The sequence below is a fragment of the Juglans microcarpa x Juglans regia genome, chromosome 5D (assembly GCF_004785595.1).
Source record: "Juglans microcarpa x Juglans regia isolate MS1-56 chromosome 5D, Jm3101_v1.0, whole genome shotgun sequence".
Taxonomy (NCBI): domain Eukaryota; kingdom Viridiplantae; phylum Streptophyta; class Magnoliopsida; order Fagales; family Juglandaceae; genus Juglans; species Juglans microcarpa x Juglans regia.
Window position 1 is genome coordinate 10,257,709 of NC_054602.1, and position 16,109 is coordinate 10,273,817.

General features: G+C 34.4%; 1 protein-coding gene across 1 annotated transcript; it reads right to left on the minus strand.

Annotated features, from left to right (window-relative positions):
- Positions 1-2,315: 2,315 nt before the first annotated feature.
- On the minus strand, positions 2,316-12,058 carry LOC121265531 (cellulose synthase-like protein E1). Its single transcript, XM_041169194.1, has 8 exons — positions 11,734-12,058; positions 11,101-11,422; positions 4,380-4,520; positions 4,126-4,257; positions 3,792-4,004; positions 3,455-3,679; positions 3,015-3,362; positions 2,316-2,927 (listed from the first exon to the last, which is right to left on the minus strand). The coding sequence occupies exons 1-8, from the start codon at positions 12,006-12,008 to the stop codon at positions 2,382-2,384; spliced, it is 2,202 nt and encodes a 733-aa protein (XP_041025128.1). The 5' UTR covers positions 12,009-12,058; the 3' UTR covers positions 2,316-2,381.
- Between the last annotated feature and the right edge of the window lie 4,051 nt (positions 12,059-16,109).

A 16,109-nucleotide genomic window follows, 5' to 3' on the forward strand; every position in this document is an offset into this window, starting at 1 on the left:
TCTGATACCACTTGTTAGGAATTTGGACATACCAAATTCACCCCCAAGATCCACTTTTTGGTGAAATATGAAGAAAATCAGAGAAATAATAACAACACAAGAATTTGCGTGGAAACTCTCAAAAACAGGAGAAAAATCACCAGACCCAGAGAAGAAAATACACTATGTGAAAAATTATTACAATCACACAATTTTTCTTCTCATCCCAAATGACACCCCCAAAGCTTTCCCACTAGTAAAACTTTAACTCTCACCTCTTTCCTTTTTACAAGAAAAGGCTAATAGAGGACTTTTCTTAGAGTCACAAGTTACTAATTAAGTTTATGACTTGGTGTGATTAACTAGGAGGCTAAACCTCCTTTTTATAGGCCATGGGGCCTCCTCCTTATTTTTCTCCCACCGATGTGGGACTCCAAAGGAGCATAAACCCAACACACCCAACATAAGGATCAAATTTCTGATTGGGTATCTTATGGACAAATATAACTATTGAAAATGTTTGGTCTATGTAGAAATATCACAAAAATAAATTTATAAATTCAAGTGGTTTCACGTGAGATATCAAATTGTAAATCTCTTTTTATAGTAAAGTACATATAACATGTCACGTCAAGCCCTTTTCATAATAGTAAGTTCATTTTTGTAAGATCTCAATTTCAATTTCAAGTTTCTGTTGATTAACTAGTCGTCATAATAGTCTAATTTGTCTGGCATCATATATGAGCAGTGCTAAGTCTATATGAGAAATGCTAGGTTAATTCTGCTATTTACTTCTATAAATCTACAATCATCATGTCATGTGCATCACAATGGCGGTGAAGGGCTTCCTCATTTGGAATATGCCCACGTCACCCACAATCTCTACCAGCCATAAAACTGATGATAAATAATCCTATGAAAACATTAAAGCTGTGATGCCAAATCACGCCAGATGTCACATAATTAAAATTATTCTGACGGCTAGTACTTAATCAACAGAAACTGGGGATTGAGATTAAGAAAAGATACAAAATAGAGAGAAAACTCTGAAAAGTATTGATTAATGATAAAACTCGAAAACATTTTATGAAGTGCACAAACTGGGCTTAAATAACTACAAAATTATAAATTATAAAGATTTTCTCAAAAATGAAAATTTTAAATTATTGCATAAAAATTAAATACGTAAGTAAACATGAATCCTAACAAAAATTTGGCCAAAATTAAAATTAAAATCACTTCCAAAACTTGAAACAAGATACTTTCCAAGAAGACAAAATTGAACGTAAATAGAATATATGAAAAAAATGATATTGCCCCAATCTAAGGAATATTAAGTTTTTCTTGTTATATTTGTACAATTCACCTTCTTAAACTAGTTCAACACAATCGACATACTTCGACAGTTGCATCAGATCAACAAAGTTTACTGAAGAATGTGATCACTACACATAATCCCCCCTGTGAATGTCTATAAACTTAATTGAGATGCAGCAGTTGATAAGGTACATGCATGATTGGCATAGGCTTAATTCTCAGAGATTGGAATGGGAGGACTTTGGCAACATCAAGGATACTCAGGCCTCTTTTCCCTGATTCATTACTGATAGAGGCACTTGCCAGCAATGGAAGCTTCATATTTTGGCTTGCCGTTGAGGATTAAAAGGATATACTAGAAGGGGGTTCAAAAGAAGTCATAACAACTATTAGTACAAGGAGTGAAAACTGGTCAGCTACAGGTATGATTATTCAAGATGTCAAGAACCGGTTGAGTTTTTTTGAGGATTGGTCAGTTTCACATGTTAGAAGAGACGGCAACAAAGCTGCCTTGATGTGGGAAATGTTCCCACTTGTATTCTTGACCTTTGTTGATTTATGATTAATGGAAATGTTTTCCTTTAAAAAAAAAAAAAAACAAAAAACACAATTGACCCAAATCCCTAACATCAGTTTGGATTTTTTCTATACATGGATTAGTCGAGACTTTATCTCGAATTCCCCGTGCTAATAATAACAAAAAAGTAACAAAATAATTTGTGCCACGACAGTTGCCTTCGCTCTTATTGGCACCGGCCTCGGTAACTCAAGAGTAAGATATGAGGTTGGAATCCTTATCCCTATTGCCTAGAGATAAAAAATTGTCCCACACATTGGATTCCGTAAGAAATAGACAATAATGTAATAAAGTAAATATGTAGGCGTACGTAGTAGATCATGGGGCACATCAATACAGAACCAAAAGATGAATATAGTTTGGAGGGGGAGGGAGGTTGAAGAGAGGTGGTGTATATGTCACACTCGGAGGTGGTGTATAGATAACGCCATGGAAGTCTGCATTGAGAAAGGTAATTTCAACTTATTTCTTTGCTAGCAGAAAGTTTTGCTTGGCATTTAGAGATAACTTAATAACGGGCAAATGCACAAGCCACACCGGCAAACATAAGTGACCATTGTGTCACTGAAGTTGGCATCCTGCCCTTGTCTTTCCTGAGGAAGAGGCCTTGATAAACAGGGAGGTTGATAATAACCAGGAGAGCACATAGAAGAATCTGCAACGTAAATGGGTTTGAAAACCAAGTTTTCATATCCATAATCACCCTCTTCATTCCTCCAACAAAACAGAATGCGTTTAGCAACGCCAGTGCTGCTATAATGGTAAACATTGGGGAAGAAGCACCGAATTCCATAAGCTCCTGCTCATATCTCTGCGACACATCACTTTCAGCCACCTTTGCCGTGATGGCGAAGGCTGACTCCGTAAATCTCAAAAGTTTTAGGATGTTGTCAAAGAAGGCAAAGAAGTAGGAACTGATTCTTCTGAAGAGCCACATCCTTTGTTCATTCCACCAACCTTGGAGTGTGCCCCCACACCAAACAAATTCTCCAAGACTGTATGCCCGCTGGGCAACGATGACGAATGCAAATGGCAGCACCCATGTGCTTGAAATCTGTTTAGTGTAAGACGATTCTATTCTTAGAAAACAATTTAGGAACAACCATAGACAGGTTTGATTCAAATAAGGAAATTTTCGTACCTTAGGAAACAAGGGGATGCCCCTAAGCAGGCACAGGGATGGTACTGCAACATAATACAGTGTGGCCAAGCAGTTTGGAGCCCATAGCAAATAGGGACAATAGGAGAGTTGAAGTTTGAGGGGAATCTTTTTATACCCATACACGAGGGGACAGTACCTTGAGACAAAGATCTGAAAATTACCTTCACACCATCTCTTGTGCTGTACAAGTGTCTGCAATAATGTAGTCGGCGCAAGTCCGAGGAAGGCCTTCCTTTCTGGATTGAAATATATGGATCTCCAACCTCGACATTGTATTGCTAGTCCTGTTATGATATCCTCCACCGGACAGCCATATTTCAGACCCACCTGCAAATCATAAGATGTATACGAAGGTTTACATGGAGTTTAGGAGGGAGAGAGAGAGAGAGAGAGAGAGAGAGAGAGAGAGAGAGAGAGACCTCCTTTCCCCACTGAGTATTCTCTTCATAGGTACAACTTGCAAGGATTTTACATGTGTCCTCTACACTTGCAGTAATCTCTTCTGCCTTTATATCGTTCCATACATTCAAAGCTGTCTTACATTCCTCGCTATACTTCTTCCCACACAGTGTCTCTCTTCTGTGAAAGCAACCGGAACCAATATAGAAAGGTCCTCCATTCCCATCAAGTCCTGGAAGATCCACCTTTTATCACCACCATGCATACCACCGATACAAATTCAGTAAAAGTATTAATCCATCAGGGACAAGTTTAATTCAATCGTTTGAAATCACCGGGTTGTTGGTTTGTAGTTACCTTTTTTAATACGTTTAAGGCACCAACATAAAGATCATTTTTCGAAAGATTCTCAAATGACGGTGGAAACTGTACGTAGCCAACTTCGTGACCTTTTTCTTCATCCATAAAAAAACACACTGCATCCCTCACCGACTCCGAATTACTTGAATACATGTCGCAATCCACATTAAGAATGATCGGACCACTGCTTATCCTCGACGACACTCGTGTCTAGTTTTTCAATTATCATAACCATAAAATATACAACAAAAAAAAATGTTAACACACGAATTAATTGGAATGCTATATATGTGTATATGCATTTTGCACGTGGATATGAAGTATGGTGTACCAGTGCATTCATGGCTCCTGCTTTGAAATTGTGGTGGTATTGGGGTCTCTTTTCACGTGCTAAGTATACCAGAGTTGGCAAAGATTGTCCTTCCATGTCCAAAGCCGTAGGGTCTTTCCCATCAATAAGTATCTGTGAATTTGAATAATAACTCTACTTATAATTAAGCTGTAAGGTGCAGAAGACTTTTGAGTAAATTATGCATATGAAAATATTCGTTGCCGTTGGTATCAAGATTTGTAATTAGTACGTACTTGGAGAATGGTTTGATGATCACGTCGGTTTGCAACCAAATCCCACTCACTGAATCCTTTGTGTTCTTTACGTATTTCCTCTGGAATCTGACCTAGCTTTGTGACGGTTTCAATCCGTTGCTTCATGTTCTCGTATGCTTTCTGTCACGTGAAAGAGGCCGGATGATATCAATAAATAAACTCCAAATAAATTAAAATGAATCATAAGGTCATTTCAATTGTATAAGAGAAATGAAGAACTCTTTCACGAGCATTGAGGACTTGCATGTGAAGTAGACTAGCTCTTTGTTGTTGGTAAATGATGCAATTTTGTTCCTACCTCTTGCAATAAAGATTTTAAAATAGCTCTTTACAAGAGTTATTTTACATAGTTTTAGTTATCTTTACTTTTCTGGTTTTAAGAAAGGGTGTGAAATATCAATTTTTGGGTTTGATCGGAACCATTTTTTTAAATCTTGATCCCATTTTCTAATCATGGAACGAGTCCATTTACCTAATCTAGATCTGCAGGATATGTTCACCATTTGGTCAATTGAATAATTCAAGAAACTCGAATACTAAGGAGTCTAGGGATTGTTCACATAGGTTCAGTTACCTAGATATATTTGGATCAGGATCCGGGCGTCAAATGCGGCTCGAATTATGGGCCAATACCAGACAAATTTAGATTTTTGAAACCCAAAATCAGGGGTGATACGGTCCGATCCGACCGGACTGATCGTTTCAGTCTGGACCAGACCGGACCAAGACTTAGACCAGTCCGGTCCAGTCCACAATTTAAAGGACCGAAAAGTTTCGGTCTGGTCCACGGTCCAAGGTTTTTTCGAACCAGACCGGACCGAATAAAAAATAAAATAAAATAAATATTTTATATATAATAATTATATAATTAACAATATAAAATTTTAAAAATATTATTAATATTTATTAATATTCTATAAATTAACAATATTTTATATATATCTTTATCTAACCTATCACTATTAGCAAGATAAAATTTTAAATATGTTATTAACACTTGTTAATATTCTATGAATTAACTAATATATAATATCCATTAGTTAATTATATAATAATTATATAAATTAATAATATAATTTTCATCTAATTTATTATCATTGACCATATAAAATATTTTTTTATTGAGTTTGTTATATAATCCACATTAATAAGTCACTTAATTTAATTTAGTATTTAAATAATTTTTTTATATTAATTATTTAAAAAATAAATAAAAAAAATTAGGCCGGATCAACTAGACCGGATCGGTCCGGTCCGGTCCCTTTGGGTGTTCGGTCCGGTCCGGTCCGAAAAAATGATGGACCGAAAATATTCAATCCATTGCCGGACTGGACCATTTACACCCCTACCCGAAATCCTAGTACCCTGATTTTGCTCGAATTTTGTACTTTTTTCTTAAATCTATATTTTATTAAGCTTTTATATATATATATATATATATATATATAAATAACGTTGAAAATATGATACTAAATACATTAAACATAACCCATTTAGGTAGTGAGTTGAGATAAGATTAGTTGAGATAATTTGTGAATAATAGTAATATATTTGAGTTGAGATTAAATGAGTTAGAAATGGTTTGAGTTAAAATATTTTATAGAATTTTGGGAAAAGAAATAGAAAAAGTTGAATAAAATATTATAAAGTTAAAATATTTTTAAGAAGATATATATATTTTTTTAGATTGAAAAAAGTTAAATTACTTTTTGTGTTTTGTTTAGAAGTTTGAAAAAATTATAATAATTAGGTAATGATTAGATGAAAAATTTGAATATTTGAAATTGAAAAGTGTCTGTGTTTGTGGTGTTTAAATATTGAGTTGAGATGAGATGAGATGATAGCATGCATCTCTCCATCCAAACTAGACCTAAACATTGAACATTGTCATACTCATTTCCATTGTCAACCACAAAAAGTAGGAGGATATCTTATATAGAGTTCAACTCCTACTTTATAAATAAGGGTGGCACTATTGCCACTGAGAATTCCTCCAAACAAATTAGGGTGATATCCGCATGGTGCGGGGTGGGGTGAGCCCTTCCCCGCACCCCGCCCAGCACCATGCGGGGTAGGGGTTTTGCAACCTCACCCCCGCGAGGCGGGGGGGGGGGGGGGGGGGGGGGGGGGGGGTTCAAAACCACCCCCTGCCTAAACCACAATTCATTATATCTAAAAATAATTTTTCGACCCAAATTATAATATAATTTAAATTATATTAAAATTTATAAATGCAAAATCCCTCCCCTCACTCCCGCATGGGCAGTGTGGGGTAGCCCACCGGCCCATGTGGGGTAGAGCGAACAGGGGCGGGGGTTGCCCATCCCTAGGACAAATTCTCCTAATAAGTGTATTTTTTTTGTTTTGTTTTCGTTTATTTTTTTAATCATCTTAAACATTTTAAAAAAAATACATATCATTAAAAAGCATTTCCTTAATCATTAAGGTTAGTTTTAGATAATGAGTTGAGATAAGATGAATTGAGATAGAAGGTGAAGGTTGAATAAAATATTATTAAAATATCAATTTTTATATTTTTTTTGTTTGGAGATTTGAAAAAGTTAAATTATTTATTATATTTAAGGTGTAAAAATTAACCGGCGAATCGAAAAAACCGAACCGACCTAAACCGGTGGAACTGGTCCAGTCTAGGACCTGTTTGGGACCGGTTTCCTTAGTTCCAAAACTGGCCGACACCAGTCTGGTTTTGGTTCTATGTTTTTTAGAACCGGACCGGTTCACTATATTATATATTTTAAATTAATTTTTTTAAAAATTATATATAATATTTTTTATATTTTATATAATTTGTATATATAATATATATAATAATATAAATTATAATTATATATAAAATAATGTTATTATAATTTATAACATGAAAATTTACTTGATCATATGTTTTAAACATAAAATATATATATTAATAACAATTTATAGCCTAATAAATTCTTAACATATTCCTTTTGATAAATATATATTATATTAGTAATACTAATATACATTAGTATATTAATTAGATTTCGCTTTAATTAATTAGTATACATTAGTATATTAATGTATATTGTATATTAATTACATTTTATACTCTAATACTAATACAATATTAAAATCGAGAAATCGGATCGAAACCAGTAAAATCAAAGATATCGATTTAAGAAGGTAACTGATGCGTAATAAATTTTTGAAAATGCAAAATTGATGCATACTAGTTCGATCTTAAATTTTATTTAAAATCAAATCAGATCGAATCAGTTACACTCCTAATTATATTTTATATAAAAATTTGTGAAAAGTTAAGGAAAAAAAAAATATATCAGAATCTATTATAAGACCCACTATCGAGACCCTTAACATTTTCATATAAATAAAAGAAGTGCAGAGCTAACCCATTTTCAGCTGACTGTCCAAATTTACGGAACTCACCAATGTTAAGAAGAGTCGAAGACTCAAGAATGTAAGGTATGGACCGTAAGGTGCCAAACCAGCCATACATTCATACCTACTCAATTACTTTGGTGGCCCACCAAATTGGAGCTTTCACATCCGAATCTCATAGTAAACCGTAGATATCCAAATAGCAGAGTCAGATTTTAGATTGGATTACTTTAGATTTCGTTTCTATCTACCAACATTTTATTGGCAATAGTTCAGAATACGTTCAACTGAACAGTATAAACAAGTGTATAAGTTTTTTATTATTTTTTCTCTCTCTATGCTTTCTACTTCTTTCTTCCCCGGGGAGATTCTTTCGTTTCAGCCCCAGTATATTTGGGGCGCCATCTTCACTTCCTCTCAAGACTGATTCTGCTCTTCAACCCAAATGGAGGCAACGACTGCAAAGTGCCAAAACACAACAACACAGCTCAAGCATCTAATTCCGGTGGTAAATTCCTAAGCTCAAGCTTCACCCTTTTCGAGTGGTTTTTTCTTGGACAGATTTGTGGATGGTCTGATATTTAGGGTAGATTTTGGATTTTCGAGCAATTTTTTTCTTGGGTAGATGAAATCTCTTATATTTCGATTTTTATAAATTTAAATTTTGGTTTAGTTTATAAATTTGACTTAAATTAAAATAAAACATAATTATCACTTTGTATATTGGAAGATATTGTAAATATCAAAATATTTGAGTATATTATTAGTAGTTAGAGAAAAAATTTGAAATGATTAAAAAATATTAAAAAATGTAATATTTAAATGATATAAATAAATAATAAATAAGTTATATATAAAAGTTAGTATATAAAATAGAAAAAATGAATTTTAATAATATATTTTAAAAGATAGAATAAAGAAGTCAATGATAGTGATCTAACACACGTTTATCCAAATTCTATTACACATTATAGATTTCCTTCAAATTTTTTTTTTTTTTTTTTTTAATCTTTCCATCTATCTACATTTCTTGGAATCGTTATGGTCTGTACCACGCGTCCATCCAACTTTTAAGAAGCGTCTGTCAATATTCGAATCCGTATAAAATTGAGCGGTGCTGCTCTACCGCTCGGTGCATTGCTCAAGTTTACCATTAGACTAAAAATATATATATATTTTTTTTTATTCAGATTTTTTTATCATTTTAAAACATTTTTAAAAAATATAAAAAATATATCAATATATTAATAATGATTTTCTTAACTATTAAATAAAAAAAGAAATTTAAAAAAAAATAAAATACATGAGATGTCAAAAGACTCAAAATGAATGGACAAATTAAGTGAATAAAGTAGCATTTTTCTATAAAATTTACAGGAAGGAGTAATTTATATTCTGACGAGAAGGACGTGCAAGTTGCAGTAGGAAAGATGATCAAAATCCGGGGAGCTATAGAATTACATATTTGAAAAATGCAATGATACACAAACTATATTACAACTTAACTACTATTATATATTAAAATAATAATATTTTTTAGGTGTTCCAGCCACTATTTAATAGCTATTCACTAAATAAATCCTCTCTACAAAAAGTCTCTCTCCAATTGAGAGTGTTTTCTCTCCTGTAGAGTAAGTCTCTTAGGCTTCGTTTGGAACATAAATTTATCTCAACTCATCTCAACTCATCATTACAACTTTTTCAAATCTCAACATAAAATATAATAAACAATTCAACTTTTTTAAATCTCAAAATAATAATAATATTAAAAAATAATATTCTAACAATATTTTATCATCTCAACTCAACTCACTTTAACATTCAAACACAATCTTAGTCTAATGTGGCTAGTCTGAAGAGGAGACCATGGAGGAGGAGCTATCTAGGCAATGGGAGAGAATGTCTCTTACTGAAAAGGAAAGGGAGGGGGTTGTCTTAACAGCTCCTGTTAATGCAAAAGGAGTGCAATAGAAACATAATTGCTTGTTAGTTTTGATTGTAGTTGATAAGATTATTAACAAGGAAGCTTTCAAGAGCACGATATCTAAGGTTTGGAGGTGTAAGAGTTGGATTCAATTTTCTGAAGTTGGATTCAATAAGTTCCTAGTTGAGTTTAATAAAGAGAAGGACATGTTGAGGGTGATCAGTGGCAGGCCTTGGTCATTTGATACATGGCTTTTGTGCCTTCAATCTTTTGATGACTCTATGTCAATCACTGGGGTGGCTTTCAACAGGGAGGAGTTCTGGATCCAAGCTTATGGACTGCCTTTGGATGCATAACTCGAGAGCTTGGATTTCAGATTGGTAGTAATGTGGGAAGGGTGGGGTAAATGTGCTCGTCAGGTGGGCATGTGGAGAACTAAATTTGGCACATGGTCAGAGACAGTGAGTGCATGGTTTCATAGAGCTTAAAAAAAATCCACGAGAGGGTTTCTACTTGGCATTATTCCTGCTATAGCAACTTGGCATCTCTGGCTTCGGAGGTGTAGAGCTCGGATGGAAGGGAAAGCGGAATCAGTGGAGGAGACATGGCGTAGTATTAAGTTCTGGTTTGATAAAATAAGTGAGAAGTTTTTTGTAACCCAACCTTTTTTCTTTGCAAGAGGAGAGAATATTAGCTGACTTGAATATCCAACCAAGAATCAAACGCATGAAAAGTATGAAGGTTGTTCACTGGCATAGACCGAAATTGGGTTGGATTAAATTGAATGTTGATAGAAGTAGTAGAGGAAATCCGGGGAAGGCAGGTCCAGGGGGACTTTTACGTGATGCTGCTGGTAATCTGATCCAAAGTGGGGGAATGAGCGGCTAGGAAAAATGGACATATCACATCAATGTGTGAGATCTGTTCGTGTCTCTAATAGCTCCTTTTTTTAGAGTGGAACTCCTTGCAAGTTGTAACTGCCCTCAAAAGTACTAAGGAATGCTGGATTTCGGCTAGTATGTTTGTTAGTGAGGCTAAACATTTGATTAAAAATTTTTTTAAGTGGGATATTTCTCATGTAAGGAGAAATGGTAAGTCAATGACTCACTTGTTAGCAAAATATGCTCTCTCCATTTCTAATCTTATTGTAACAATGGAGGACATTCCTTCAGGTATTTCTCCTTTGGTTTAATGAAATGGTTCTAAGTTTTCTTTAAAAAAAAATGTGTTACTCATTGCCCAACACTCTGCACCCAATAAAAATTATTTCTAATCCTATAAAAAATACCCCACATATTTATATAACTTGACACGTTTTATTTTCTTTTGTTTTTCAAATTATTAGTATATTAATTGTACCTTGATTAAAAAAAAATAAAGGAGACGAGATAAGATTACCTTGACGGAGGACCAGTCGGTGGCAATGGCAGGATCACCAAGTGGCTCGGCAGCTTTCCGGAAATAAGCTTCCGGCGATCTTGGTTCTACTTTGAATTTCTTGCAAAAGGGAAGCCAAGTCTTTGAGAAACGCGAGGCCTCGAGCATTGCGTAGAACGTCAAATCAGAACCGCCATCATCAGAGAGATAAACGGTCAACTTTTGAGGTGGATAGTCATAAGCCATGACGGATAGAACTGTGTTAATCACCAAAGCTGGAGGTTCTATCACGGGGTCTGCGGTGCATACGAAAATGTCTATGCCCGGCAAAACCTTTTCGTATCTGTACGTTATTAATAAACGACCACTCTTAATTACAATTAACAAGTAAACCTCGCTACTCCACACAAGCACGTACTGAATATGCTTTTTCACAAAATTCTTAAATAATAATAATATTAAAAAATAATATTTTAAAATCTAAAATCAAGAATTTTCATCTCAATATCTAAATTATCCTGAGACCTTAGAGCCGATTTGGATTGTTCTCGTTACTATTTATTAATATTCACAAATTTCAACTCAGCTTAAGTTAAACAGCTACCATGAATATCATGATCGTGTGAAAGAGAAATAGCTAGCTAGCTAGGTGACCTGAGAGAGAGCCGATCTTTGAAAGCGCGGCGGTAGATGGGGTTCCATCGCAGAATCATGGTGACAAACCAATATAAACAAAACCAAAGCTCTGAGAGAAACATTCCCATCCAAGCCCATCTTCCGGCTTCTTCTTTTGCTGGTATATACCTCAATCTATATACAAAGATCAAGCATATACCCACGAAGATTGAGAGTGCATAGAATTTGAAAGGGGTACGTGCCTTTGCTGGCGTTGTTGTGAAAAGAGGAAGATGATCATCCTTATTTTCCATTTCTGTCTCTCTCGAGATGTACGAGTTGGAGTGCAGATGATAGCTATATCAACTAATACTATCACGACAAAAAAATTCCAAAAAGACAAAAAACAAAAGGAGGTAGTAGGACCTAGCTGAAGAAGTGTCCAGAAAATTACAGAGAGATCTTAAACATATTAATCATGAAAAATGATATACTTACATTTTATTATTATTATTTATTTAAATTAAAATTAAAAATCTGTAAACATAACCTTTTTTAAGTAAATTTTTATAAAATTGAATTTATTTTTAATTAAATTATATGGTTATATTAGTTGATTGAATTTACTTCTTGTTAAATTATACAAAAACTTCATATTCTAAGATTTTTAGTCTAAATTCAAAAAGCAAAAGAAAAAAAAATAGTTGAATAGTAAAGCAGCAATAAAGAATGTATAATGATATCATTACCTATTTAATAAAGAGAAATGATTTATACAAATTTCATATAGATAAATCTCGTATAAATTTTATAAAAAATTATTTAAAAAAAGTGTAATTTCTTATTTTAGTGTAATCTACTTTTTTTTACAAATAACTTATATAAAACTGGTTTACTTCAGACCTGTTCCTAGTATTAATATTTAATAAAATATATCATGTGAGTTTTTTTTTTAAAGCTTATCATTTAAACATGAAAAATACTTTAGTTATAAAAAAATTTTATAAATGTAAATTTATAAATTGATGTAACTTGATGCAGTATGTCCGATTATAAATCTACTTATATTTTAAAGTAAATCTAATATATCAATTTATAAATTTATTTTTATAAAAAATAATTTGTGTTTGTATGAGTTATCTTTAAACATATATGCACAATACATTTATTTAAAATAAAGATATTTTTACAAAATAATAAATTATTTTACAATAATGTTCTACTTCTAAAACGTAATTATATAAAATATTATAAAAAAGTTATTTTTATTTTTTTATTTCAAATTTGCTGTGACAAACACAGACGCAAATGACAAAAATAATTGCATGCAACCATTTAATTACGAGCTGGGTCCCAAGAAAAAGAACACCTCTCGATCTCTGAAGATAGTTTTTCCTCCCCTCTTAGTAGTCTTCCCTTTATATTCCTACCATTCTATTCTCCATTACTGATTTGAAACCCCATCGCCATCAATACCCCACTCACTCCTTCCACCAACCACCTGCCCATCAACTAAACTCCTTAGTCATCAATCCTCTCACCAACCATTCTCACAAAAATACAATCAACCAAACCTGTTCCCAACAATGTCAACAGAAAAGGAAAAAGAAAATCTAGAATTACTCTTTGAAAGTCTGGAATCACTCATTGAACACACAAAGGCCTTAACTTGGGATGATATTATTCTGGTTCTGGAAGTAGATACAACTACAAATATTTCGAATCATGTATTGATCGGTAAGTTGGTCTCCTCTAAAAATCTGAATAAGCAAATCTTTCATTCTACAATTTGTGCGGTTTGAAGTTTCACAAAAGGTCTCACCATTGAAGATCTTGGGCCCAACGTTTTTCTCTTCACTTTTCTATCATTGAATGAAAAATTTCGAGTCTTCTCACAAAGACCTTAGAATTTCAAGGGTTATCACATGGTGCTTAAACAATGGCCCCCAGGATTAAATCTCCAAGAAATAGACCTTATCCATTCCGCCTTCTGGATCCAAATATATGGGTTACCACTAGAAATGATGACTGAAGATAATGCTGCAAAAATTGGAAGAGTGCTAGGTAATCTAATCGAAATCAATCAAGCTTTCATTCCTGCAAATGGGGTCAAACAATGTCTAAGGATTCGGGTGGAGATTAACATAGAAAAGCTCCTTTATGAAGGGTTCGTTTTTCCTCGTCCTAATCGAAACCCAGCTAAAATCAGTTTTAAATATCAAAGGCTTTCGAAATTTTGTTACAATTGTGGAAGAATTGGCCATCTTCTACAGTCATGCCATATTTTTTTTAATCCAGGGGAAGAACTTCATTTTGGTCCATGGATGCGAGTTGAGTCCCAAGAACCAAGAAGACAGATGCATTTTGAAGAAGACCAAAGAGACCAATTCAATGCCCAGACCCTTCATTTCTCAGATCAAATGAAGTTTATCCCACCTACCCTTCCACCGGTCTACATTAAAGAACCAATCAACCCAATTTTCTTGGAAGGTTCGGGAACAAGTGAGCCAACTAAAAAGAATAACAGAGTTGAACACATGGGCAAAGGCAAAGCCATTATCGTCAATACGGAAGAAGGCCAAAGGAAGGAATTTTGCATAAAAAAGCTCTTCTCTACACTTCCAGGAAATGATGGTGAAGCCCTAAGGGACAATATTGTTCATCCCAATTTACTGCACCAAGACCCTATTTCAATGCCGCGTGGAAATGTCTCAATTCACCAGACAAAATTTTCAGATCCCATTAAGGTGAGCAGCCAAACTCTCAATCTCAATAATTTGGACCCTACGTCACCGACACAATTGTCTACTAAGGACCCCCTGACCCTCCACGTGTCCTGCACTTCATTAAACCAATGCATTGAAAGTCAACTCAATGTCCCCCGTCCTTACCCTTAAGCTCAAAGTGCCCGAATTGCTGAAATTGGAAAAAATTCCTATCGAGCCTCTCTCAATTGAACCCAAACCCAATCCATCATTCATTAAACAGTTCATCTCTCAACTTAAAGACCAAAAAAGCCCATCTGAGTTTCAGAACCCGAGCCATAATATTTCCCTTCTAGTAAGCCCATCTGGCAAGGCCTGTTTTGCAAACAATACCATTCAGCTTAGCCCAACAAATATTTTCTCCCCAACTCATCAACTTGATCTATTCTATTCTGATCCCCACGCCATTCTCCCCCAATTCGATCATCCACCTTTGAATCAAACCCTATCAGAAATGAATATCTCATCAGATGCCGAATCTCAATACCCAACTTTCACCCACAACGACACTAAGAGGAAGACGAAAATTTCATTCTCTGAGATGGAGCAATTTAACCCACTCAAAAAATGTTCACTCAGCATTGATATAACAGTACCCATTGAAGCGAATGTAGATCAATAACAAGGAGGTGAGCAGATGAATCAGAACAAAGCAGTCAAACAACCGAAGAAAAATCAATCATCAAGAAAGCAGCTGAAGAAGAGTTCAACAATCATCAGATATGCTCCATACCAAACTCAGAATCTGAAGGCAACGGGCAACAAGGTTCAGTCTCAAACCATGAATTTATTCCCTATGAATCCAATGGCTGAAGTGGCAGGGTCTTCACTGCCACCAAAAGTTCCATGAGAATTCTTGCTTGGAATTGTCGAGGCATTGCCCGGCCTCGTGCAATCAGATCCCTCAGAGCAAATATTAGGGTCCATAACCTTGATATTATTTTCCTTTCAGAATGTTTAATATCGTCTACTGATTGTGTTCGTATTGTGAATATATTGGGATATGTCTCTTTTGTGTACTCTCCTCCTACCGGTAAATGGGGAGGTCTTTTGCTCATGAATCGACCTGGTGTCGATCTTGAAATTGTACATAACTCTTGTAATATTATTTCTGCTTTGGTGTATTCTGACCTTTGTCATTTTCCATTGCTTCTTAATTTGGTGTACTGTCCAGCGTCGCACAATAGAAAGGATAATTTTTGGAACCTTCTCTCCGGAGTTAGCTCTTCATTTCCTGGTCCTACATTGATTTTAGGTGATTTTAATTCCATTATCTGTCAAAATGAAAAATCTGGTGGTCTTCCTTTTGCTCAATCCTCAAAACCCAAGGATCTCAAACTCTTCATGGAAAATCTTGGTTTTATTGATTTAGGTTTTTCGGGTCCTAAATTCACATGGACCAATAATAGATCTGGCCCTCATCTAATTAAAGAAAGACTAGATAGAGGTATTGCTAATATCTCTTAGATTGATCTGTTTCCCCATGCCACCCTTACTATACTGGCCAAAGTCATATCAGATCATGCTCCCATTCTTTTAGACACTACAAAGAGAAATACATTTCCAAAATCCTTTAAATTTGAAGAATTCTGACTTCGTGATCCTTCCATTTTCAAAATTATTAAAGAAGCATGTAATTCTCACTTTATG